Below are 24739 nucleotides of genomic sequence, written 5' to 3' on the forward strand. Positions count from 1 at the left end.
ACAATTGGACAGGGGATTCATCAGAGAAAATGACTTTACCCCAGTCCTCAGCAGTCCACTCCCTGTACCTTTTGCAGAATATCAGTCTGTCCCTGATGTTTTTCCTGGAGAGAAGTGGCATCTTTGCTGCCCTCCTTGAGACCAGGCCTTGCTCCAAGAGTCTCTGCCTCACAGTGCATGCAGATGCACTCACACCTGCCTGTTGCCATTCCTGAGCAAGCTCTGCACTGCTGGTAGCCCAATCCCACAGCTGAAACACTTTTAAGAGACGGTCCTGGCACTTGCTGGTCTTTCTTGGGTGCCCTGGAGCCTTTTAGGCAACAATGGAGCCTCTCTCCTTGAAGTTCTTGATGATGCGATAGATTGTTGACTGAGGTGAATCTTTCTAGCTGTTCTTCCCTGTTGGGCCATTTTTGTGCAGTGCAATGATGACTGCATGTGTTTCTTTAGAGATAACCATGGTTCACAGAGAGAAACAATGATGCCAAGCACCAGCCTCTTTTTAAAGTGTCCAGTGGTGTCATTCTTACTTAATCATGACAGATTGATCTCCAGCCCTGACCTCATCAACACCCACACCTGTGTTAATGGAGCAATCACTGAAACGATGTTAGCTGGTTCTTTTAAGGCTGCAGTGAAGTTGAAATGTGTTTTGGGGGATAAAGTTCGTTTTCTAGGTAAATATATACTTTGCAATTAATTGCTGTTAAGCTGATCACTCTTTATAACATTCTGGAGTACATGCAAATTGCCATTATAAAAACTGAAGCAGTAGACTTTGTAAAAATTAACATTTGAATCATTCTCAAAACTTTTGGCTATGACTCTATGTGGCAAGATTAGAGTCTCTATAAATATCCAGTGGTTCAGCAGTAAGAACTAAAGGTGCTGACTTTCCAAGAAGACGGATCGTTCTGCATCAGGTTTGCTGATCAAATTTCTGCTCATCTTTTTTGTGCCATTGTTTGAGTTTTCTTAACATGTTTGATTCTTTTTGATTCGTCTTCAGATTGTAAATCTGCATCGTCTCCATCATGAAGTTGTTGGCTGTGTTCCTCCTGGTCTTTTCCATGATGGCTCTGACCTGTGGTGGCCGTGAGTATTTATTAAATATAAAGAATCATAAAGGGACTAAAACACAGACAAACACACTAATTCCTTTTTTAAATATCCACAGCTGTCTCCATTGATGTATTGCGGAAACTGCCTCCACTGTATGTGATGATTAGCTCAGTGAGTTGTGTGTATGTTGTGTGTGGGTGAGTGAGATGTGTGGCAGCCGTCCTCCAGTCTAAAGGGGGCGCTGCGGACTAAAACCCGCATGCTTGAGGAGCGAGGGACATGGTGTGTGTGGCGGAGTGAGTGTAGACGACGACCGGAGCAGCGGCTGTAAGAAAAATCTGTGCAGCTTTCAGCTGTTAGCTGGAGTTATTAAAAATTAACCTCCAACCATCTCCGTGCCACCGCATGGTTCATTTTCAAGGTGTGTGAGGGAGTTAACCCCGAAGTAGAGACTTCACTTCGGCCCTGGAGGAAGATCTCCCCTGTGTCTTCAGACCACGGTCAGCAGACTGAACAGGATCAAATGAATGAATGAAAGAAAGGAAGAAAGAAAGAAAAGCAAAGACGTGCAAAGACGTCTTTGGAGAATTGCAAGAGCAAAATCTAATCTGTTACTCCTGTGTAGAAAGTTTTATAGTAAAGGCGTATTCTTGTCTTTAATTTATTCAAATAAAGCATATCTTTGCTCATCCAACCAGGAGCTGTCTCTGACCCTCTCTAAAGTTAGATACTCCCTGCAATTTGTTTCCAAGATCAAAGGCCATTTGTCCCCTTTGTCTAAACAAAGTGGAAGCGGAGCTTCTCCTCTACTGGCCTGGACTCCTGCTGCTTTACGGGTTTTCACAGATCAGTGTAAAAGCTTGAACTTCTCCTGATTGTTTCCCACACAGACAATTGGCAGTTCAAAAAGATCTTAGCAAATGAAATCTGCTGTAACTACAGGTAAAATAATGGTCAATAGGGCAGAATAAGTTATTAATCTGAAAACTATAATTAGGCTATTTCAATAAAGACATGTTACATTTTAAAACTAGCTTATTTTAAATTTATTTTCTTAATCCCTCTTTTAATCGCTTTTAAGAGATTACACTCTAAAATATAAATTTAAAATGTAATGTGAAAGTATAAGCCCAAATTGAGAAACACCATCTTATAACTGAAAAATGACACCCCCCTTTTCAGTATGCAACCTTCTACATAACATTTGTTGTTTAAATGTTGGCATATTCATTGCAAATAAAATCAGACCAAATCAGACAGAAAAATCATATAAAGGATTAAAATCCTAAAATAACTGTTCAAAATTGTCTAGCCCAGATGTTAGGTATTTTCTGAAACCTACATGGAAAAAGAAAACCACAGACAACGTATATGAGTTTTTAGCCGACTTCTGCAGAAGGAGAAAAACTCTGTCAACTGCTCCTCCGAGCCGTTCACAGAGCGTTCTGAAAACCTTCAGTTTGTTTGTCTCTTTTATTAGCAGGGGAGAGAAAGGTGTGAACAGGAATGGAGGAGGTGAAACCCACATCCTATCTTCACAGTAGGATGTGAATTCAGACAGACAGAGGGGAGACACAGAAACTAAATTAACACATAGATAGGTTTTACAGCTCAGGACTTTCCCAGGAAGATCTAAGTCACCATCTGTACAAACATGCTTGAATAAGGAAGATTTAATTTTGTCTCCCAAGTTTCAACAAATTTGAACACTAAACCTCTAAATAAAAACTAGTAACATAAAATTATAAATGTAAGAATGATAACAAACATAATAACTCTAACATTTCCCCCCTGTTTAACATTCTTATACAAAAGTCACTCAAAATCTTAAAATGAAAAAGAACATATAAAAGAAATTATAAACGAAACAGTAGAAAACCAAATGCAATTTTCTTTCATCACAAGCACCACTTGTTTTCACATTGTCAGTGTAGGCGTCATAAAACATTTGATTCCATCTGTTTATTAGTTACAGGATATCGTCATACATTTCCTTTTTTTCAGTTCATCTTCATCTCTCTGAAGAGACATGTAATCTTCATCGGTGTCAGAGATTACCCTGACCATCTGATAGTTGATCATGACTGTGTTAAATGTCTTTAGCATCATGCTACGAAGGCATGGAATGATGCAAGTTGTAAACACGCAAAAAAGAATCAACACAGTCAGAATTGGTGTAACAATCTTCCACCATGGCCCAGAAGTGAGCCAAGACAGAAAGTCAAAAGGATGTGATCCTTTCGTTTCACTTTCCACATAATGTTTAAGTTCTTCCAGTTCATGTAAAGCGTCAGAAATGGTTCCACCAGTTCCTGTTTCGTCAGGAACGAATGTACAACACGCTGGGCCAATGATTTTACAAACACCTCCCTGAGAGGCTGTGAGCAGGTCAAGCACAACACGATTTTGCAAAACCATGTTTCTCAGTTCAGTCAGCTCTCTCATGGTGCCATTTGCCAGCTGGTGTGTGCTGTTGATGAGTCGCAGTAATCCATATCTGTTGATTTCAACGTGGTCCCGAACCTCTCCTACTCCGACCCATGGAAATAAACTTTTCTCCACCGTTCCAGATCTTGAATTCCCAAGGAACTCCAGTGTCTGTAGTGAGGCCTCCCCATCTGTTGACCTCTGGCATAACTGTTCGTTTGGAGCTGGCAGCTAAGCTCCATTTCCTCACAAGAAGTACCAGTCTGCCATCACCCGTGAACCATAGTCACCTGGCACTATGGCACTGCACAGCGTTGTCTCCTGTTTCCTCTTTGTCTTATGCGTGATGTTGAAACTCCTCTCTTGAAACAAGTTGTCACAGTCTAGGTTGTCCTTCCAGACTTTGCAGTGTGGAGTCATCCTTTGACCCCTGCAGGCTGTGCAGTCGATGTAATCCGGTGTCGTTTCGCAGTAGGTGTAAACTCTGTTACACAAGTTTCAAGGTAACATCCCAAGAGAAACGTGTCCGTTGTTGAACACGCAGCTCCTCGGAGACCCGGGTTTAGCTCCTGCTAAGGAAATGGTCTCTGGTATTTTCCATGCGGTTAGTGGAAATGGAAATATGTCTGCATTAAAGGAACAGTTCATAGATCCAAAAAGTTCCTTCACTGCATCTCCTATCTGAAGTAGAACAGAATAGTCATTTTTTCACCGTTTGCATCCCTTTGGCATGGGGACGCTGAGTCGTGGTTGTGTGCTCAGGCCATAGAGACACATCTGTTTGTCATCAGTGATGTTTCCTACACGCAGACCTGAGTTGTGTGTGGCGATTGGCAGCTGCGCACACACATAGCAATTCACCTCTTTCTCCTCATGAGCAGTCCTGTTCATCAGCTGCCACCACAAGTTGGTGCTGTAGTCATGTGGGTGGAAGTGATGTAACTTCCTCCTCCAAACATCAGACATGCTGCAGTCACAGTGCAGTAGAAGATCCATCTGGCATATGGAGTCTCCATTGCTGCTCGGCGTACAGAGATGTCAAAACCCCCAAACTAAAGACGGGGGAATCTTAAGCATTTCTTCACCGGGTTTGAGACGAGCTACCCTAAAAAATAGCCCCCCTTTTAAGTCCGGTCTTCCTCCCTCCGCCTACTTAGGGGTTCAAACACTCTCTGCAGCTTGCAGTGACTGAGATGTATCCAGCTGGGTCTTTACGGATGTTGGTGTGGTCATCAGCACCTGGAAGGAGTCCTTCCCAGCGTGGGCTGGTCCAATTCTTTCTTTTGATGACCTTTATGTAGACCCAGTTTCCTGGCTGCATGGGGGTGGTTTTATTTATTTCCTGTAGAGGAGAACAGTCAGACGGCAGTAAATTTGCATTTAACACCTCTTTCTGTTTCAGGATCCTGATGATATAATCTACCAAAGTTTGCTCCTTATCTGCTTTCTGTAAATCTGAAGGAAATATAGGTAATCTATATGATCTTCCATGAATCATTTCAAATGGTGTTAACCCTTCCTGTGTGGGTGTTATTCTCATATATAGTTTTGCCAAATCTAAACAGTCTGACCTTGGCTTGCCAGTAGTTTCCATGTATTTCCTCAATCTGCTTTTCACAGTACCATTGGTTCTTTCCACCAATCCTGCACTCTGGGGGTGGTAGGCACAGTGTTTCTTTAAATGTCATTCCTAAGTGAGTAACCATGTTTTGTACTACCTGGTTTACAAAATGTGGCCCATTGTCACTATAAATAGTTTGTGGGATGCCATGTGTTGGAATAATAGTTTTACATATAGCTTTAGCTACTGTCAAAGCATCTGCATGCTCTCCTGGAACTATTTCAACCCATTTAGAACAAGCATCAATCATCACCAAACAATATTTATGTGGTCCACTTTGTGTGAGTTCAATAAAGTCCATATGCATTGTTTGAAATGGATGAGGGTTTTGGAAAACTTCCTCTTCTTGGTCTAATGTTTCCTTGAGGATTGTTTCTGACACAAACTGGACATGCAGTACAAAAATTTTTTAAGAATTTAATCCATATGTGGTAAAATGCTGTTGTAGCATAGAGACCATCCCCCCTGTTGACACATGACAATTCCCATGTGTCAAAATTGCTGCTGCTCTAAAAAGAGATTTTGGAAGGACCGGCGTACTATTTATTGAAAAAATTTGATCATCATTCAGTGTCGCCCCTTTAGTTATCCACATTTGTTTTTCTGCGTTTGGAGCATTATCTTGCATGTCTTTTAACACAGCTTTGTCTATTACTTGAGGATCTTCTATCTGTATTGAGAAATTGTCTCCCCCATGCTTCCCAGTTGCAGCTTCCTTTGCTACTTTATCAGCTAATCTATTGCCATTTGAAACCTCATCCTGTCCCGTGGTGTGCGCTGCACACTTACAAACTGCTAGTTTAGCTGGTAAATGTATGACCTGCAAAAGATTCTTAAGCAAGGATGCATGGGTGACTGGTTTCCCTGTAGATGTTATCAAATTCATCAAAGCATAACTCTTTCTAAATAAAAATGACCATCCTGAAATTAAACCAAAACCTCAAATCCTCTAATTTTCCATTTCTTTATAAATTTAACAATCATCAATTAATCAACCCTAGATTAAAAGTTTTAAACTTTAGTCTAGAAAAGATTGCTTTAATTCAAAATCATCAATTTGGAGTAACTAATTACATCCACTAGAGTGGCTTAAGATATCAAATTGTCCTTAACTTTGTATTTCGGTCCAACTGACAGTGTAATTTTTTATGTTATTTTTTAAAGTAAATGATTAATAATTTGATTAGTTACTCAGTTCTAGAATACAGTTTGTTTAATTCCTCAGAATCACCTCCACATACAAGCGACACTAACAGAAACATAAAACAGATTTGCAGTCAGCCAAAATTTTATCAGTCAAACTTTCAGTCTGTTCTTATTGCTTTCTTTGGTGCTTATTGTTTATCATATTTTAGTTGTTTATCATATTTTAGCCTAAGTCTGTTAGTTCATTGCTGAGCTTTTAGTGATTGCAGTTTTCCCTTCACAGCTTCCCAACCTATGGCTTGTGGACCCTGAGAGATCACTGGTCCTTCTGTTAAGGACTGAGTTAACGGGTACAAAGTGGACGATTTTGTTTAACATTGTACCTAAAAGCCTTCAATATGTCCTTTTCTAGCTAGATAATTCCTACCTGCTAGTAAGTAAGCAAGCAAGTCCTCATTACAGTAGCAGTGTGTGTATCACAGCAGTGTGTGTGTATAACTTATCTCGCATTTCTCCTTTCTGTCTCACTTCTCGCTTCCGGCTCCTGCTGCTGGCGTCGCTGCAGCTGGTCCTCCCTCTGTCTCTTCTCCTGCTCCCTGTCAGTCCAACTTGCCGGTGTTGGATTATTTATAAGTTGTCCAGACCGTCCCTTTGTCCACCAATGAAACAAGCGGCAAACAGTTCAGTTTGCTTTCTTTTTCCAAACGTCTAGCAGGACTCCATACAGTAGTTTTGCTGCATGGCAGTTCCCAGATGTCAAGGAATTAGGACCAGTGGACACTTTAGTGCCTTCAGTGTCCAGTTGGTAGAAATCGTCCTGTCCTTTTTCGCTTCTTTATCAACTGGCTGGTGATGAAGGAGGGACGTCATCTGATTGGCAGGACAGATCAGAGCTGAGGTCAGAGGTCAGACGCAGCGCAGCAAGGCTCAGACAGAGGAAAAGAAGCAAATAAGAGTCAATTAGTGTTTGCTCGCATGTCTGTGTTCTTTTTTTTTCTTTTTATACACAAACATTTTCCATATAACTTTTTTTCTTTTTATCGTATAGTTTTTAGCCACTTATTATCCAACTTTTTAAAAAGTCATAAACCATTTCCTTATTCATACACATATAAACATGAAACATGTTAAAAGCTGTAGTCTCTTTCATCATGTTCACCATTAACTTGTAAAATGTAGAATGTATATTTAAGTCAACTTTATCTAAGACACGTTTCACCAGAGAGCAATGGATTTCTCCAAATTTGTTGATCTCAGTGCTGCAGACTGTGAAGTCAGCGGGCAGCCCTCCTCTCAAGGCCTAAGAGAGTTACGAGGCTGGATAATGTCCAGGTCGGTACCTTACTCTGACCGCTGACCCCTCCAGCTATATAGCCAAAGGATCATTTCACCAAGTTGGTGTTATAATCTTATTCCGACACAATACATTAAACATTGTTCTCTGAGGAGAATTTTATTATTTAGTTTTATTTTTCAGCATCTCCTCCTTCAGGAAAGTCATGATTCCACTTTTAGCATACAAAGAAGTTGTTCCCATGTTTTTATTTCAGTGAGACCTCTCTTTACTGGTCTTTCTTTAAAGGTGTAGGAATGCTCAAAAAAGAAAAACAAAACAAACACCAGTATTTCTTAAAACAAATTATTTCTCACTTGTGAGGTTTAAACCAAATTTTTTAGTAACATTAAAAATTATTTTGCATACATTGATTTCTTACAGGAATTCAATTTCTTTTATGGTTTTACTTAACGTGTCCCTAACTGCATGCACATGTCTCTAGCATTTCATCAATTTGGTCTGGTGGTTTGTGTTTTTGGGGTGTGGTAGAGTCTGATCATGCTGAGGATTTCTCCTATTTGTGGTCTCCTCGCTCCACCACCCCTTTTGTTGCCCTGTGCAGCATTCTTTGAAGGGCAGTTTCTTGCCCAGTGACCAATATTGCCACAAATCCAGCAGCCTTTTGAATGCCGTGGATTTTGTGGGGTGTTATTTTGGGGTCGTCGCCTATCGTGACTTCCTCTGCCTCTGTCTCTTCCACGGCCTTTTGTCCGGTCATTGGAAAAGGCAGAGGTATATAAACCTCCAAATTTATACAGGTGAAAAACATCTGATACTTTCACAGCCTTCCTGACCTCTAAGGTACAGGGTCTAAAAACATATACGTTTTGTGTCCTTTCCTCTAGTGAGGGATAGTCGTGTTGCTGGGACTGCTGCAGCAGCAGCAGCAGCAGGGGGAGGGGTGGCTGCAGGAGCTTGCTCTCCCTGCACCGCTACAGCATTCTGTGTGCTTGGAATGACTTTATTTTCTTCCTTCTCTATAATTAAGTTTTTAGATTAGTTTAACCATAATTTAGCACACCTCAGCTCATTCTCCTTTTTTTTTTTATTTATACCCATTTTTCTTTCTACACTACTCTCCAAAATTCCCACAATTGTTTGCCATTGATCAATTTTTAGCTTTCCATCTATTTTATATTTCTTTCTCCATTTTTTCATGTGTACAGTGCTACCAGGAAACCTGGACATCATGTACTTTTCATCCCCATCGGGGCCCTCAGCAAGTGAGGAATTACAAGAATGTTTATTTCCCATTATTTCAGTACTGTAATTAGCTTACAATGGCTTGGTATTTTGTGCTTTTTCTTCAAAGAGAGTGCTCTAAGTGAGCGCTTAGTGTCCCCTGAAGAACAGTCTTCTAGGCCAGACTATTTCTGGTCCGGTTCTTCACCTAGGATTCTAATTCCGAGGACAGAAAGTTTTACTCTCAATGTTGAGCACCATTCACACTTGCACACACACACAAAAAAGAATATTCCCTGCCTACGCGAGGATCTTCCCTTATGGGGCACCTCATCCAGAGGGGGACTCTAAATTACCCCTCCTTCCTTTTCCCTGCCTACGCGAGGATCCCTTTAACCCTAGGTTTTGTAAAACAAATGAAGATCATCCTAGTTCTAAAAAGATTAGAATTTTCTGACTATTTTTTGATGGTCAGGTTTTATAGGGTCAAAGAGATTTCCTCATCCAGAGAGGGGCTCTAAAATACCTCTCTTTCCTTTCCCTGCCTACGCGAGGATCCCTTTAACCCTATGTTATGTAAAACAAATGACCTGGCAAATTTTATTTATTTATTTATTTATTTATTTATTTATTTATTTATTTATTTATTTATTTATTTATTTTTCTTGCTTTAAGACTATTATTGATGGGCCAGGCTTTATAGGGTCAAAGAGATTTCCTCATCCGGAGAGGGGCTCAAAATATACCTCTCCTTCCTTGGGACTCAAACCCGATTTTGGGATTCAAACCCGAATAGCACTTTTCACTCATGTTTCTGTTGGTTCGTTTTGTCTGTTCGGATCTCATCAATCCGTCGTTGGCAGACAAAGTTGGACCTAGGATGCTGGCCTGGCGAAGAATTCACTTCCCGGGACTTTGTTTCCAGGTTCTGTTGACTCTGGCCGTGCACGGTTTCAGCGCGTCGTCCTTTGTCTGTCAGCGAACGGGTATGTTGAGATCCGGGTCACGGCACCAACTGTTAGGTAGTTTCTGAAACCTACATGGAAAAAGAGAACCACAGACAATGTATATGAGTTTTTAGCCGACTTCTGCAGAAGGAGAAAAACTCTGTCAACTGCTCCTCCGAGCCGTTCACAGAGCGTTCTGAAAACCTTCAGTTTGTTTGTCTCTTTTATTAGCAGGGGAGAGAAAGGTGTGAACAGGAATGGAGGAGGTGAAACCCACATCCTATCTTCACAGTAGGATGTGAATTCAGACAGACAGAGGGGAGACACAGAAACTAAATTAACACATAGATAGGTTTTACAGCTCAGGACTTTCCCAGGAAGATCTAAGTCACCATCTGTACAAACATGCTTGATTAAGGAAGATTTAATTTTGTCTCCCAAGTTTCAACAAATTTGAACACTAAACCTCTAAATAAAAACTAGTAACATAAAATTATAAATGGAAGAATGATAACAAACATAATAACTATAACACCAGAGTCATGTCTTACCAGAAAAATAATGATTTAAAATGCATAAATTTGTCAGTGCTTAACAGAAACTTTACCACAAATCTTAACGTTATACTTAAAATGATCCATCCATCCATCCATCCATCCATCCATCCATTTTCTTCCGCTTATCCGGGGTCGGGTCGCAGGGGCAGCAGCTTCAGAAGGGAGGCCCAGACTTCCCTCTCCCCAGCCACTTCTTCCAGCTCCTCCGGGGGAATCCCAAGGCATTCCCAGGCCAGCCGAGAGACGTAATCCCTCCAGCGTGTCCTTGGTCTTCCCCGAGGCCTCCTCCCGGTGCGACGTGCCCGGAGAACCACACCAGGGAGGCGTCCAGGAGGCATCCTGACCAGATGCCCGAGCCTCAACTGGCTCCTCTCGACGTGGAGGAGCAGCGGCTCTACTCTGAGTCCCTCCCGGATGACCGAGCTTCTCACCCTATCTCTAAGGGAGAGCCCAGCCACCCTGAGGAGGAAACCCATTTCAGCCGCTTGTACCCGTGATTTCGTTCTTTCGGTCATGACCCAAAGCTCATGACCATAGATGAGGGTGGGAACGTAGATCGACCGGTAAATCGAGAGCTTCGCTTTTTGGCTCAGCTCTCTCTTCACCACGACGGACCGGTACAGCGCCCGCTTCACGGCAGACGCTGCCCCAATCCGCTGTCGATCTCCCGCTCCCTTCTTCCCTCATTCGTGAACAAGATCCCCAGATACTTAAACTCCTCCACTTGAGGCAGGACGACCCCCCTGACCCGGAGAAGGCATTCTACCCTTTTCCGGCTCAAGACCATGGCCTCGGATTTGGAGGCACTGAGCCTCATCCCGGCCGCTTCACACTCGGCTGCGAACCGCTCCAGTGAGAGCTGCAGATCACGTTCCGATGAAGCTAACAGGACCACATCATCCGCAAAAAGCAGAGATGCGATCCTAAGGCCACCAAAACGGATCCCCTCAACACCTCGGCTGCGCCTAGAAATTCTGTCCATAAAAGTAATGAACAGAATCGGTGACAAAGGGCAGCCTTGGCGGAGTCCAACTCTCACCGGAAACGAGCCCGACTTACTGCCGGCAATGCGGACCAGACTCTGACACCGGTCATACAGGGACCTGACAGCCCGTATCAAAGGGCCCGGTACCCCATACTCCCGGAGTACCCCCCACAGGGCTCCCCGAGGGACACGGTCGAACGCCTTCTCCAAGTCCACAAAACACATGTAGATTGGTTGGACGAACTCCCATGCACCCTCCAGGACCTTGCTGAGTGTGTAGAGCTGGTCCAGTGTTCCACGACCAGGACGAAAACCACACTGCTCTTCCTGAATCATGTTTTAGATTCAGTTTATGTTTTAGATTATGTTTTAGAAAATTCAATCAAATATTCCTGATGTAAATAGGATGATACACAAATATTTGTCCAAAATTATCCATGAAATGAATGAGCAAGTTAGACACAATATACTGCATATAAAATACTTACAAACCATCAATAAACCTCCAGTTGCTGTGAAAGACAGAATTGATTAGTAATAGTTTTGTACATTTTTTTTAACATATCTTCATTTTGTGTCTCTGTGTTCCTTGATGCTTCTTGAAGTAAATATGAGTACATTGGCAAGTCGTAGATAAAAGATGGAAACTTGGAAACAGGAGAAACAACAAAGACGATCCTCTGGACTCCAGTAGCCCATTTTTCTTATAGTTTTGAACTTAGGGTCGTCACCTGAGTGACCGATGCTCACCTTTGGGGATTATTGTGCCCATATTTTCATGAGTTTAACAAAGAGGACGTTCCATCTTTTCCAATTTGATGACATCGAAAGAAGAGTAGAATGAAAGAAATCCAGATGAACATCTGGCTGTGAAGTTGTCCTGCGTCCAGCGCTGAATATTCTCCGTTACACCAGGTTGTAGTCAATTGTTGTTTGATGGGGGCATCAGCTGGTCGGAGTACTGGAACAGAGTCTGTCATCCTATCTTCACTGACCTTAGTAATTGTTCAATAACAAAATGTATTGACTATGTGTGGAGATCCTTCTACAAGAAACAAATTCAGTCATTAGTGTTCCATCATGTCCTACATTAACAGTTTGGAAAACACTGTCAAGTAGACAAACATTTTTCAGATTTTCCTTGTTTCTGCTTCCTTGTTCTGATCAGTGAGGGTGTTCCATCAAGTGTCAGAAAACCTAGGACTTGAAGTGATTGTAAATGTGACATGAGTATAGAAAATATGCAATGATACCATTCCACTGCTCCGGCCTGGACCTGAAGCCAAAAGTGTTGGAGTCAGTGTCATGTCCCTTGCTGAGAAATTAGAAACATTTGTAAATCTGTTATTTTGTACTTGACAATTCCACATAAAACACAATTTCAAAAGAAATTCATATCAAAATCCAAAAATCCTGAAAAACTGAGCTGCAAATGTCAGTGTTAACAGAACAACTTAAGAACTCCCAAAATGCAAATGGAATGGTCACTCAGTCCCCCTGCTGTGGAAAACAAAGGACTGCAAGATCGGTTAGCTGAGGAGAGAAGAAATGTCTGTCCCACATAAGCATGAGTTAACAGAAACATAACATCCAGCAAAACCATTTGATAATATTTCATAACATATTCTCATTCACAATCCATCAACACAACATCCACAAGACAAACAAACACATAACACGTAACGAAACACAAATTTCTTCTGCACACCCTCAACACAACGCAGACACAGACAGACAGCAGCGCGTGGTGGAACATACAACGGCGGAAGACAGACACAAAGTTAGAAACAAATAGACGGTGGAACCACGCTTCTGTGGATACAGAAACGAAGCAACCCGCAGCCAAGCACGCACACAAACACACAGAGACAGAGCTAGAGGCATTCAGATTCAAAACACCACAGTCCACATCAGTAAGCAAACTAAAATTGCTTACTTTGTACACAAAGCACAGAAACACAGACGACGTCGTAGTTCAGCCAATAAAAGACAGAGAGGAAAAGAAAAAAAAAAAGTCAGGTGCCTGCTATAAAAAATGTTTAATTCAATGTAATAAATTTCCCAACTTCAATTCAACCAATATCTTTTAATCTCTTTTCAACCAATCTCTTTAATGTCCTTTAGGGCTGGGTTAAGCCCAAGGCAAAACAAGCCTATGAACAGCTTCACAGATCTTTTTGATAAACATTACATTAAGACATATTAAAACAAACCTTTATTTTAGCTTGTTTCAGTTGTTCCTCTGTTCTCCCTCCCTGAAGGATAAATCCTTTTTTGAGACATTGTCTTGTTACCTCATCTTCTTCCAGAGATTTGGACTTTTGGATGCTCTGCACGCTGTACGGCGTGGTACCTACCACGGCCACCAGGGGCCCCCCAAGAGCAATTGTCTTTTTCTAATTGTCCATAAAATAATTTCTACATAAATTAATGTCAAATGTATTTGACATAAATTGTGTCAAATATATTTGACATAAATTATTCTCTTATGTGAGAATAGAAAACATAAAAGAGGAGGAAGAGATCAGAATATATCAAACTGTAAGAAGGTCATTTTGGACCATTTGACTCTTAAATATCTGGGAATTGAGTCAAAAGGCCATAAACAAGCTCTGAGATATAGATAAGCTGTGTGATTGTCAGGAAGTGGTGTGACGGAGGTGAGGCAGAACGCAGGTGACCCAGGTTTGACCAGCAGCTCTGTTTCCAGCTCAGAGAGAAACGGCTGCTTATCTGTTTGTTTTGTAACAACCTGATCCTGATTTGAGTCAAAGTGTTAAAACCCCCAGATGTCTGGACATTACAATGCAAAGGTCATCATTGCATTTTGTGATTTTCATGTGTGAAAACCACACTATTATAAAGATGTGAAAAATACAACTAATGGTGCAACTCTGCCACTTCCTGACATCACAGAAAGAGGGAAATATTTAAATACCTTATTTCTAGTCATTTTAAAGATTATGACTCAAAAAATAATAATCCAAAAATGTTTGGCTGATTAGGCCAAGTCTATTGCAGGCTGTGGTTGGATTGAGTTTTGTCAAAATGCACATAAAAACAAAGACTAGAGAGAAACCAATAGTGTCAAAGTGTAGGATTTAGTTGCAACACTTTCAGTTCCTGTTGAACCAAACGTGATTTATCAGTTCATTTCTGTGGAATTTATTTTCTTTATCTTGTGTAGGTGGCAAGATTAGAGTCTCTATAAATATCCAGTGGATCAGCAGTAAGAACTAAAGGTGCTGACTCTCCAAGAAGACGGATCGTTCTGCATCAGGTTTGCTGATCAAACTTCTGCTCATCTTTTTTGTGCCATTGTTTGAATTTTCTTAACATGTTTGATTTATTTTGATTCGTCTTCAGACTGTGAATCTGCATCGTCTCCATCATGAAGTTGTTGGCTGTGTTCCTCCTGGTCTTTTCCATGATGGCTCTGACCTGTGGTGACCGTGAGTATTTATTAAATATAAAGAATCATAAAGGGACTAAAACATAGACAAAACACTAACTCCAGTTTTAAATATCCACAGCTGTCTTCATCAATGGCGCTCCTGGTGACGGTCAGTGGGAGTTTATGTTATTTCCTCAGTGATTCTTGAGAATAGGGACAAAATGGGTTTTAATTTTCCCATATTTTTTATTATTATTTCTCAACCTTATGTATGCAAATATGACAAATAAAGTTTTGAAAATGTAAAGATGCTAAGGTACCGGCTCCCAGTTGCAAAAATCTTTTAAAAATTTAAGTTTTTAATTGACCTGACCCAGGACTTTGTCATTATCATCTGACAAAAATAAATATAAAATGATTTTTAAAATACCCTATTAGTGATATTTTTACTTATTTTACAGACAAATGCTTCTCAAGAAACAAAATGAATATTATTTAAAACAAAAAACAACAAAAATCCATCTGACGGAGTTGACCCAGAACTGAAGGTGATGACAAACTAGTGAGTAAAATGAAAAACGTGGTACATGTGAAGTAATGCAATTTATGTAAAATACATTAAAATGACTTAATTGCACATTTAAGTGAGATTTGACAACAATTTCACTGAAAGAGTCCCAAAAACTGATGAAGTTGACATCTGACGGAGTTGACGAAATGCCAAACTACCTCAATTTATATGATGTTATTCTGAAGGAGGCCATATTGTAGTTCATCAGGTCCATTAAATCTTTACATTTGACCAAAATGAAGCTTTTATTTCACAAAATTTCATCAAAGTTTAGTAAATTGTCAGTTATGGTGTTGACACATCATGGTTGTGACAAACTTAGGAATAAAAATAAGAAAAAACTAAAGAATAACATAAGCTAACCAGAGCTAACTAGCCCTCCTAGCAAAGGAAGAGAAAGGAAGTGGTCATGGGGTCCTCAGAAGTTCTGGTGCCCCCAATAATGCCTGATTTTTTTTTTACATTCTTTTCATGTCTGACGGTGCTGACAAAAACTAGGGACAAATTTCAATGGAGTTGGAAAATATATAAAAATTATTTTTAACTCAATTTATTGATACTTTTATAATTATTTATATGACTACTTATGCTTAATTGTTATAATATATAGTTATAGTATTTCTTTAATTATTTTAAACTATTATAATAACGGGCTTTTACAGGCATCATCCATCAACTACAATGTTTAAAATAAAAATATATTCAGCAAACACCAGGAAAACATACAATGCTGTGCTCACATGACCCAGGTTAGTTTAGTCAGATATTTGAAAAAAAATATATATATATGTTGTGTATATTTTATTCAAATTTTGTGCTTTACCCATAGGACCTGTTTAGTCCCTATTCTCAAGAATCACTGTTTTATTTATTTTCTCAAATTAAATACTCAAGCAAACTGTAATATATATATATATATATATATATATATATATATATACTTTATTAAATACTTTATCCCATACTTTATTAAAACATAACACATATTTTCTCTTCAGATTATTTAATAGACTTTTCTTAAAATGTCTCCACTGCTCCTTGCAAAGCACACATGCAGGTTTGACCTGCACAAGTGTTGATGTGATCTGTAATTTATATTTAATTTTAAATCATTTTGATTCAACAGAACAATGTTATTATCAGACTAAAGCCACATAAACGTCTTGATCTGAACTCTGAATCCATTTGTTTGTTATCAGATCAAGTTGGATCCATTTCTTGTCCTTTTGGCTGGACTCTGATCAACAATCGCTGCTTTCAATATGTTGCCAATGAGATGACTTGGGCTGCAGCTGAGGTGATTCCCAACAAGAATCTCTGATTTTTTTCGCTCTCTTAATTAGCAAAGTCCAGCTACTTCTTCAGTAAATCATTATGTGTTTATCTGTAGAGAAACTGTCTGGTCTTGGGGGCAAACCTTGCATCAGTTCACAACATTAACGAGTACAACCAGATCCAGACTCTGATACTTACAGAAAGTCATGAGCCCAAAGAAACATGGATTGGAGGCTCTGATGCAGAGGAGGTATTAATACCAGTACACTTTATTTATGAAGTATTTTGTGAAACATGGATTGAAACGTGTCATCTGCTGAACTTTGTCTTACAGGAAGGTATTTGGTTGTGGAGCGATGGAAATCTATTTAGCTACACAAACTGGTGTTCAGGACAGCCTGATAATGCTGAAGGCATACAAAGCTGTTTGCAGATAAACTACTCAGGTAAAAGAAAATATAACACACATGTGATTTTTCAGTTGATAAAATCTTTCTTGGGTAAATGATTATTAACTGTGCATGTAAACTTTTACTCGATCTGCATCCACATTTATTATATTAACAGCAGGAGCATCGGCTTTTGTTGTAAAATGTTTTAGTTGATCAACCTTTACAACAAAAATTATACTGTAAGGTTTCATCAGGGTTTTGTCTTTGCGATGACTGATTTGTTCTCTTACTTCTAGATGAAAAGTGCTGGGATGATTTCTGGTGTGGTGCCCCTAAACCTTCTGTCTGCGTCAAGAAACCCTGACCACACTGAGGTTCCCAAAGAGGCCTGATGTGTAAAACAGAACCAGTGGAGGATGAATGCTAGGAGTTTCTGTTTACCTGCCTTTTTGCACCTTCATAGAAAACCCAAAACATATTTCTGCTTCTTTTCTTCATAAAATTTCTGTCTTTAATGCAACCTAAGGAATGAAGCGACAAGCAAACAGCAGCTGAATTGTCTCTCTGTAATAAGATCAACTGAATGAGTTATAAGAAAGAATCATCTTAGTAAAACTTTCTTCTGTTCTTAGCAAGAATAAAACTTTGAGGAATCAAAACAAGATGGTGTGTGGTTTATTCTGTCTTTGTGTTGTTCTGTTGTCTGAATCATTTTAATACTATACACTAGTTATGATAGAAATGTCTTGAAGAGGTTGTATGAAGCCAAAAACTCAACATTTTCTATCCATTTCTTTTTCCCAAACTTGGGAAATGTTGTTTTCTTTTTTGCAGAAGAGAGCAGTACAAAGTATGGACAGCAGATGGTGCCAGAAATTGTGGCATGTCATTTCATATAACAATGTGTTCATGTTTTATGTAAGCCCACTACAATAAAATGTTATGATCACAGATCAGGCTTTCCAGTAAGGTTGTTTCTGTTTACCTGCCGTTTTGCTCCTTCATAGAAAACCCAAAAATATTTCCGCTTTTTCACATGAAATCATTTCTCTCTTTAATGCAACCTAAAGAATGAATCAACAAGCAAACAGCAGCTGGATTGTCTCTCTGCAATAAGATCAGACTGAATGAGTTATAAAAAAGCCAATGACTAAAGTGCATTTGTATATCAACTTTCAGCAACAAGGCAGTTAAAAATGCTTTACTTGATAAAAACACTAAAATACTAGAAAACACAGTTAACAGTTGAGAGAAACAGTAAATATGACATTTTGCCAAGTGTCATCAAACTGTTGGTCAGTGTTGAAATATAATGTATTGAGTTGCTAAAACATTCAGTGATTTATAAACTACCAACAATATTTCAAAGTGTTTTCTCTCAGTGGAAGAACTTTAGTGCTGTGTGACGCTCCATCATCCTGGTTTTAGTCAGGAAACCAGCAGCAGCATCTGGATCAGCAGCAGCTGCTAAAAATTACACAAAAATATTCTTCAATTCTATTGTCTTGAAAAAATAAAACCTTTGGAAATCAAGACAAGATGGTGTGATTTGTGTTTGTGCTTTTTTTTCTTGTTTTGTTTTATCCATTGCACTATTTAAACTTTGTAAGCGAAGAGCTACCACAAAGACAAAACATAAATAGAGCTATATCAGTTTGTAATGTGAAGACTTTATTGTTCTAATGATATTCTCTTCACATTTGAACAATATAAGATACTAGTTTTTTTAAATACTTTTGATCTGTGAGTGTTAGCAGGTCTGATGGAGACGAAGCTGTTGATGGATCTGCTGGTGTTTCACCTGACTGATATAAAAGTCTCCCAGAGGTTTAGGACATTAAACTTACAACTAAAGGACAGTTCCCTGAATCTTTATCACCACACAGTGGCAGACAATTCCTGACTTTGAAGTTTCACTTTGCACCAAATACTATAATGCAAATCTTTTGTTATGAGATTATGGACCTTTAGTCTAGGAAAAAGTAAAAACAAAATTGTGAAAGGAGAAACTTTTCCTGTTTTTAATTTCACTTCCTTATAGAAAGTCATGCTGTTTAAAAGAAATATTGCAGCAACTTTTATTTTCATTAAGAAATTGCTAAGTCAGGAATTTTCTCTGTGAAATGTGTTGAACAAAAACAAGCTAAAATACAAAGCTGTGCCTTCAATTGGTGGACAGGAATGACCCAGTTAGAACTGAATTGTGTGTTTATTTGTTTAGCATAAAGAAGGAAATCATTTTTGTCATTACCTTGTCTCTTCTTTTTACTTTTGTATGTATAAAAACTATGTACATTTCCTGATGAAAACATGCGTAACGACAAGGAAAAACAATATATTCATGCGTTTCTTTTCAATTATGTCAGTTTTGGTCCTCCATATCCACAACATGCTGCATCACGAAGCAGAAATTGAAGATCAGACATGATTTTATTACAATCAGAACATGCAGAATCTGAAAGGCTAATTTCTTCCACAATACTCAGCAACGGTGGCTCATAAAGTCCAAAAAAGACGTATGTTTCCTATAGTTGGTTCACACTGAGGTCAGTCTGTATTCACAGACTAACTGTGAATACAGTCAGTCTGTATTCACAGTGAATATTGGCCTCCAGTGAGGTCCTGACTGTGAGGTCAGTATTCACTGACTGTGAGACTGACCTCACAGTCTGTGGATACAGACTGTGAGGTCAGTCTCACAGTCTGTATTCACAGACTGACCTTACAGACTGAGCAGTGGCGTGTCCTGCCCAGTGATCTTGATGACCGTTTGTGTTATTTGCTGTGACCTTGTGTGCACAAAAGGTCACTATCAGCAAAATGACTATTCATTACTGACTCCATCTATGAGCAGAATATTGATGTTACGTTCCTGATGACAATAATCACCCTTATTAATTGAATCAGCATCTCATTACATTTTCTAATGTGAGAATAGAAAACAGAAAACAGGAGGAAGAGATCAGAATATGTCAAACTGTAAGAATGTGATTTGGGCCATTTTGACTCTCTTAAATATATGGGAATTTAACAAATAATTTAACATTTGTTGTGGTTGTATAAATTGCAGATATTTAAAGTTGTGATAGGAGGCCGGTCGTGTTGTGAGTCTGCTGTGTTTGATATGTGAGTGTTAGCAGGTCTGATGGAGACGAAGCTGTTGATGGATCTGCTGGGGTTTCACCTGACTGATATAAAAGTCTCCCAGAGGTTTAGGACATTAAACTCACAACTAAAGGACAGTTCCCTGAATCTTTATCACCACACAGTGGCAGACAATTCCTGACTTTGAAGTTTCACTCTGCACTAAATACTATATTATTTTTTGTTATGAGATTATGGGCCTTTAGTCTAGAAAAAAGTGAAAAAGTAAAAACAAAATTGTGAAAGGAGAAACTTTTCCTGTTTTTAATTTCACTTCCTTATAGCTTGTCATCACGTCGTTTAAGTCAAATGTTGCAACTACTTTATATTTCCATGAATAAATTGCTAAGTCAGGCATTTTTTCCATGAAATGTGTTGAACACAGCATACAAAGCTGCGCATTCAAAAGGAGGACAGAAATGTCCCACTGATAACTGTATGGCGTGTGTATTCATTTGGCATAAAGAGTTTGTCCTGCAACTTGTAGGTTGCCAGTTCGAGTCCTCACCTCACCCATCACTGTTGTATCCTTGGGCAAGACTCTCGACCCACCTTACCTGCAGGTGGTGGTCAGGAAAGGTGGGTGGATGTCACCAGCTGATGGCGCCGGAGTGTCGCAGCTTCACAGCATGATTGGGAACGACTGATTTCATTGTAAGGTCTCTGAGTGTCCAGAAAAGTGCTATATAAGTCTGATGTCATTTCCTTTGAATACTGTGGTGGCTGTGTGATTTTGAGATGAAGAACCCAGACTTTGAGTCCAGGATGAAACGGATCATGGGAGCAGTGAACTAGAACAAGGAAACACAATATATTCCTGTTTTTATTTTCAATTATGTCAGTTTTGGTCCTCCATATCCACAACATGCTGCATCACAAAGCAGAAATGGAAGATCAGACATGATTTTATTACAATCAGAACATGCAGAATCTGAAAGGCTCATTTCTTCCACAATACTCAGCAACGGTGGCTCATGAAGTCATAAAAGACGTACGTTTCCTATAGTTGGTTTGCACTGAGGTCAGTCTGAATTCACAGACTGAACCAGAGTTTGTTTGGAAGTGGACCAACTCCACCTGAAAAAGTGGCCTCAGTCTGGCTGTTAGTGTCGGGATCTGGGGTTTCCTCTGGGTGCTCAGTGTTTTCTTCCTGAGTTCCACCAGAGGGCGCTGTGGGAGCAGTGGCGTGTCCTGCCCAGTGATCTTGATGACCGTTTGTGTTATTTGCTGTGACATTGTGTGCACAAAAGGTCACTATCAGCAAAAGGACTATTCATTACTGACTCCATCTATGAGCAGAATATTGATGTTACGTTCCTGATGACAATAATCACCCTTATTAATTGAATCAGCATCTCATTACATTTTCTAATGTGAGAACAGAAAATATAAAAGAGGAGGAAGAGATCAGAATATGTCAAACTGTAAGAATGTGATTTGGGCCATTTTGACTCTTGAATATTTGGGAATTTAGTCAAAAGGCCATTAACAAGCTCTGATATATAGAGTTATAGATGAGTTGTGTGATGTTCTTGAAAACTCAGGTCCATTTTAGCCTGTTGAAGAAGCAGGAGGCGACCAGCTGCAGCTCAGAGAGAAACGGCTGATTATCTGTTGTTTTGGAACAACCTGATCCTGATTTGAGTCAAAGTACTAAAACCTCCAGATGTCTGGACATTACAATGCAAAGGTCATCACTGCATTTTGTGATTTTCATGTGTGAAAACCACACTATTATCAATGTGTGAAAAATACAACTAATGGTGCAACTCTGCCACTTCCTGACATCACATAGTAGCTGAAAGAGTGAAAATATTTCAAGACTTTATTTCATGTCATTTAAAGACTATGACTTAATAAAAATCCCAAAATAGAAAAATGTTTGGCTGATTAGGCCAAGTCCATTGGATTTATCTTTGCCAAAATCCACATAAAAACAAAGATAACGACCAAACAGAGAAACCTATCGGCAGGTTCAGAACTGATCGGTCTTTTGGAAAATCTCCCAAACCTTTTGTCCGATCTGCTCCTGATGCAGAGTCTCATATCTGAGCTGCTGAAGCTTGGAGCTCCTTCAGCCTGGTCATGTTGTCCTGGTTTCCTCTCTCACTAGTCTCTTTCTTCCACAGTCACTCAGTCTGAGGACGACCTGAGAAGAGGCAAACGGCTGTTTACTGGTACTTAGTGTAAAAAACGTATCTGCTTTTTGCCTTCTAAATAGAAATGTAAAGGTAAATATATTATTTGATCTGTGAACTTTGTAAAAATGCACTTAAAACAAAGACGACGACCAAACAGAGAGAAACCTATATTGAATGCACCTATAGAAACTATAGTGAGAAATATACTATATGGCAGTCAAAGTGTAGGATTTAGTTGCAACACTTTCAGTTCCTGTTGAACCAAACGTGATTTATCAGTTCATTTCTGTGGAATTTAATTTCCTCATCTTGTGTATGTGGCAAGATTAGAGTCTCTATAAATATCCAGTGGTTCAGCAGTAAGAACTAAAGGTGCTGACTCTCCAAGAAGACGGATCGTTCTGCATCAGGTTTGCTGATCAAACTTCTGCTCATCTTTTTTGTGCCATTGTTTGAATTTTCTTAACATGTTTGATTTATTTTGATTCGTCTTCAGATTGTGAATCTGCATCGTCTCCATCATGAAGTTGTTGGCTGTGTTGCTCCTGGTCTTTTCCATGATGGCTCTGACCTGTGGTGGCCGTGAGTATTTATTAAATATAAAGAATCATAAAGGGACTAAAACACAGACCAAACACTAACTCCAGTTTTAAATATCCACAGCTGTCTTCATCAATGGCTCTCCTGGTGACGGTCAGTGGGAGTTTATGTTATTAGTTTTTTTTATTTCCTCAGACTGAATTCTCAAACACAAACTCTAAAATGTGTATATCTTCTTCTAGTTACTTTATTAAAGCATAACACATATTTTCTCTTCAGATTATTTAATAGACTTTTCTTAAAATGTCTCCACTGCTCCTTGCAAAGCACACATGCAGGTTTGACCTGCACAAGTGTTGATGTGATCTGTAATTTATATTTAATTTTAAATCATTTTGATTCAACAGAACAATGTTATTATCAGACTAAAGCCACATAAACGTCTTGATCTGAACTCTGAATCCATTTGTTTGTTATCAGATCAAGTTGGATCCATTTCTTGTCCTTTTGGCTGGACTCTGATCAACAATCGCTGCTTTCAATATGTTGCCAATGAGATGACTTGGGCTGCAGCTGAGGTGATTCCCAACAAGACTCTCTGATTTTCTTTTGCTCTCTTAATTAGCAAAGTCCAGCTACTTCTTCAGCAAATCATTATGTGTTTATCTGTAGAGAAACTGTCTGGTCTTGGGGGCAAACCTTGCATCAGTTCACAACTTGAACGAGTACAACCAGATCCAGACTCTGATATTTACAGCAAGTCGTGAGCCCAAAGAAACATGGATTGGAGGCTCTAATGCACAGGAGGTATTAATACCAGTACACTTTATTTATGAAGTATTTTGTGAAACTATGAATGAAATGTGTCGTCTGCTGAACTTTGTTTTCCAGGAGAATATTTGGTTGTGGAGCGATGGAAATCTATTTAGCTACACAAACTGGTGTTCAGGACAGCCTGATAATACTGAAGGCATGCAGCGTTGTTTGCAGATAAACTATTCAGGTAAAAGAAAATATCACACAAGTGTGATATTTCAGATGATAAAATGACTCTTTGGTAAATGATTATTAACTGTGCATGTAAACTTTTTAGTCGATCTGCATCCACATTTATTATATTAACAACAGGAGCATCGGTTTTTGTTGTAAAATGTTTTAGTTGATCAACCTTTACAACAAAAATTATACTGTGTAAGGTTTCATCAGGGTTCTGTCTTTGCTTCTAGATTCAAGATGCTGGGATGATTTCTGGTGTGGTGCCCCTAAGCCTTCTGTCTGCGTCAAGAAACCCTGACCACACTGAGGTTCCCAAAGAGGCCTGATGTGTAAAACAGAACCAGTGGAGGATGAATGCTAGGAGTTTCTGTTTACCTGCCTTTTTGCACCTTCATAGAAAACCCAAAACATATTTCTGCTTCTTTACTTCATATAATTTCATTTAGTTTTTATTACTTTGCAACTGTAGAGTACTCATAACTTTTACAAATTTAGAGCGTTCTTAGAAAGTCCAGAGAATACTTACTTAGACTTACCTAGCGACCTTCAACAGGAGGACCTACTTTGCATACTTTAGATCAACATTAGATTATTTTTATTTTGGTTTTTCCTTCGGTTCATTATTTTGTTAGTATTTCCTTTTAATTCCCGTAAAGCACTTTGTATTGCCTTGTTGCTGAAAATGTGCTATATAAATAAAATTACCTTTGATTTCTCTCTTTAATGCAACCTGTTGTTGTGTCCTTGGCCGAGACTCTCACCAGCTGATGGCGCTGATGTGTCGCAGCTTCACAGTTTGATTGGGAATGACTGATTCCACTGTAAGGTCTCTGAGTGTCCAGAAAAATGCTGATGATCCCAGGGTGAAGCCGTTGGATGGTAGGATTTACCATCTGGAAGAGTGGCAGGCTGTGCATCTGCAAAAAATTGTTGCATTTGTGCTGCTATATTGGCAATAAATGTCCAGAGGTTTTGTATGGGAGGTTTCTAATCTTGGAACATCATCAGCAAATGCTGCTGCAA

The 24739-nt window shown here is 39.3% G+C and overlaps 2 protein-coding genes across 3 annotated transcripts; both read left to right on the top strand.

Moving 5' to 3' along the window:
- The first annotated feature begins 839 nt into the window (after positions 1 to 839).
- On the top strand, positions 840 to 17557 carry LOC103480871 (ladderlectin-like). 2 transcript variants are annotated; one of them, XM_081600078.1, is made up of 7 exons: positions 840 to 923; positions 1010 to 1095; positions 14797 to 14826; positions 16428 to 16525; positions 16619 to 16753; positions 16838 to 16949; positions 17192 to 17557. In XM_081600078.1, the coding sequence occupies exons 2-7, from the start codon at positions 1035 to 1037 to the stop codon at positions 17257 to 17259; spliced, it is 504 nt and encodes a 167-aa protein (XP_081456204.1). In that variant the 5' UTR covers positions 840 to 923; positions 1010 to 1034; the 3' UTR covers positions 17260 to 17557. The 2 variants fall into 2 exon arrangements, with proteins under 2 accessions (XP_081456204.1, XP_081456205.1); XM_081600079.1 differs by lacking the exons at positions 840 to 923; positions 1010 to 1095 and adding exons at positions 14453 to 14543; positions 14630 to 14715.
- Positions 17558 to 22499: 4942 nt separating this feature from the next.
- Positions 22500 to 24440, top strand: LOC145548923 (ladderlectin-like). Its single transcript, XM_081600034.1, has 7 exons — positions 22500 to 22590; positions 22677 to 22762; positions 22844 to 22873; positions 23201 to 23298; positions 23393 to 23527; positions 23612 to 23723; positions 23947 to 24440. Exons 2-7 carry the CDS (start codon positions 22702 to 22704, stop codon positions 24012 to 24014), a joined length of 504 nt encoding a protein of 167 aa, XP_081456160.1. The 5' UTR covers positions 22500 to 22590; positions 22677 to 22701; the 3' UTR covers positions 24015 to 24440.
- The last annotated feature ends 299 nt before the right edge of the window (positions 24441 to 24739 follow it).

This window comes from Poecilia reticulata, chromosome 18, assembly GCF_904066995.2.
Source record: "Poecilia reticulata chromosome 18, P_reticulata-male-v2, whole genome shotgun sequence".
Classification (NCBI taxonomy): Eukaryota; Metazoa; Chordata; class Actinopteri; order Cyprinodontiformes; family Poeciliidae; genus Poecilia; species Poecilia reticulata.

Coding starts and splice junctions, on each gene's coding strand:
- LOC103480871 (XM_081600078.1), top strand. CDS start 1,035: ATGAAGTTGTTGGCTGTGTTCCTCCTGGTCTTTTCCATGATGGCTCTG. Junction 16,754..16,837: donor GAGGCTCTGATGCAGAGGAG/GTATTAATACCA, acceptor TTTGTCTTACAG/GAAGGTATTTGGTTGTGGAG. Junction 16,950..17,191: donor TTTGCAGATAAACTACTCAG/GTAAAAGAAAAT, acceptor TCTTACTTCTAG/ATGAAAAGTGCTGGGATGAT.
- LOC145548923 (XM_081600034.1), top strand. CDS start 22,702: ATGAAGTTGTTGGCTGTGTTGCTCCTGGTCTTTTCCATGATGGCTCTG. Junction 22,763..22,843: donor GGCTCTGACCTGTGGTGGCC/GTGAGTATTTAT, acceptor AAATATCCACAG/CTGTCTTCATCAATGGCTCT. Junction 23,724..23,946: donor TTTGCAGATAAACTATTCAG/GTAAAAGAAAAT, acceptor CTTTGCTTCTAG/ATTCAAGATGCTGGGATGAT.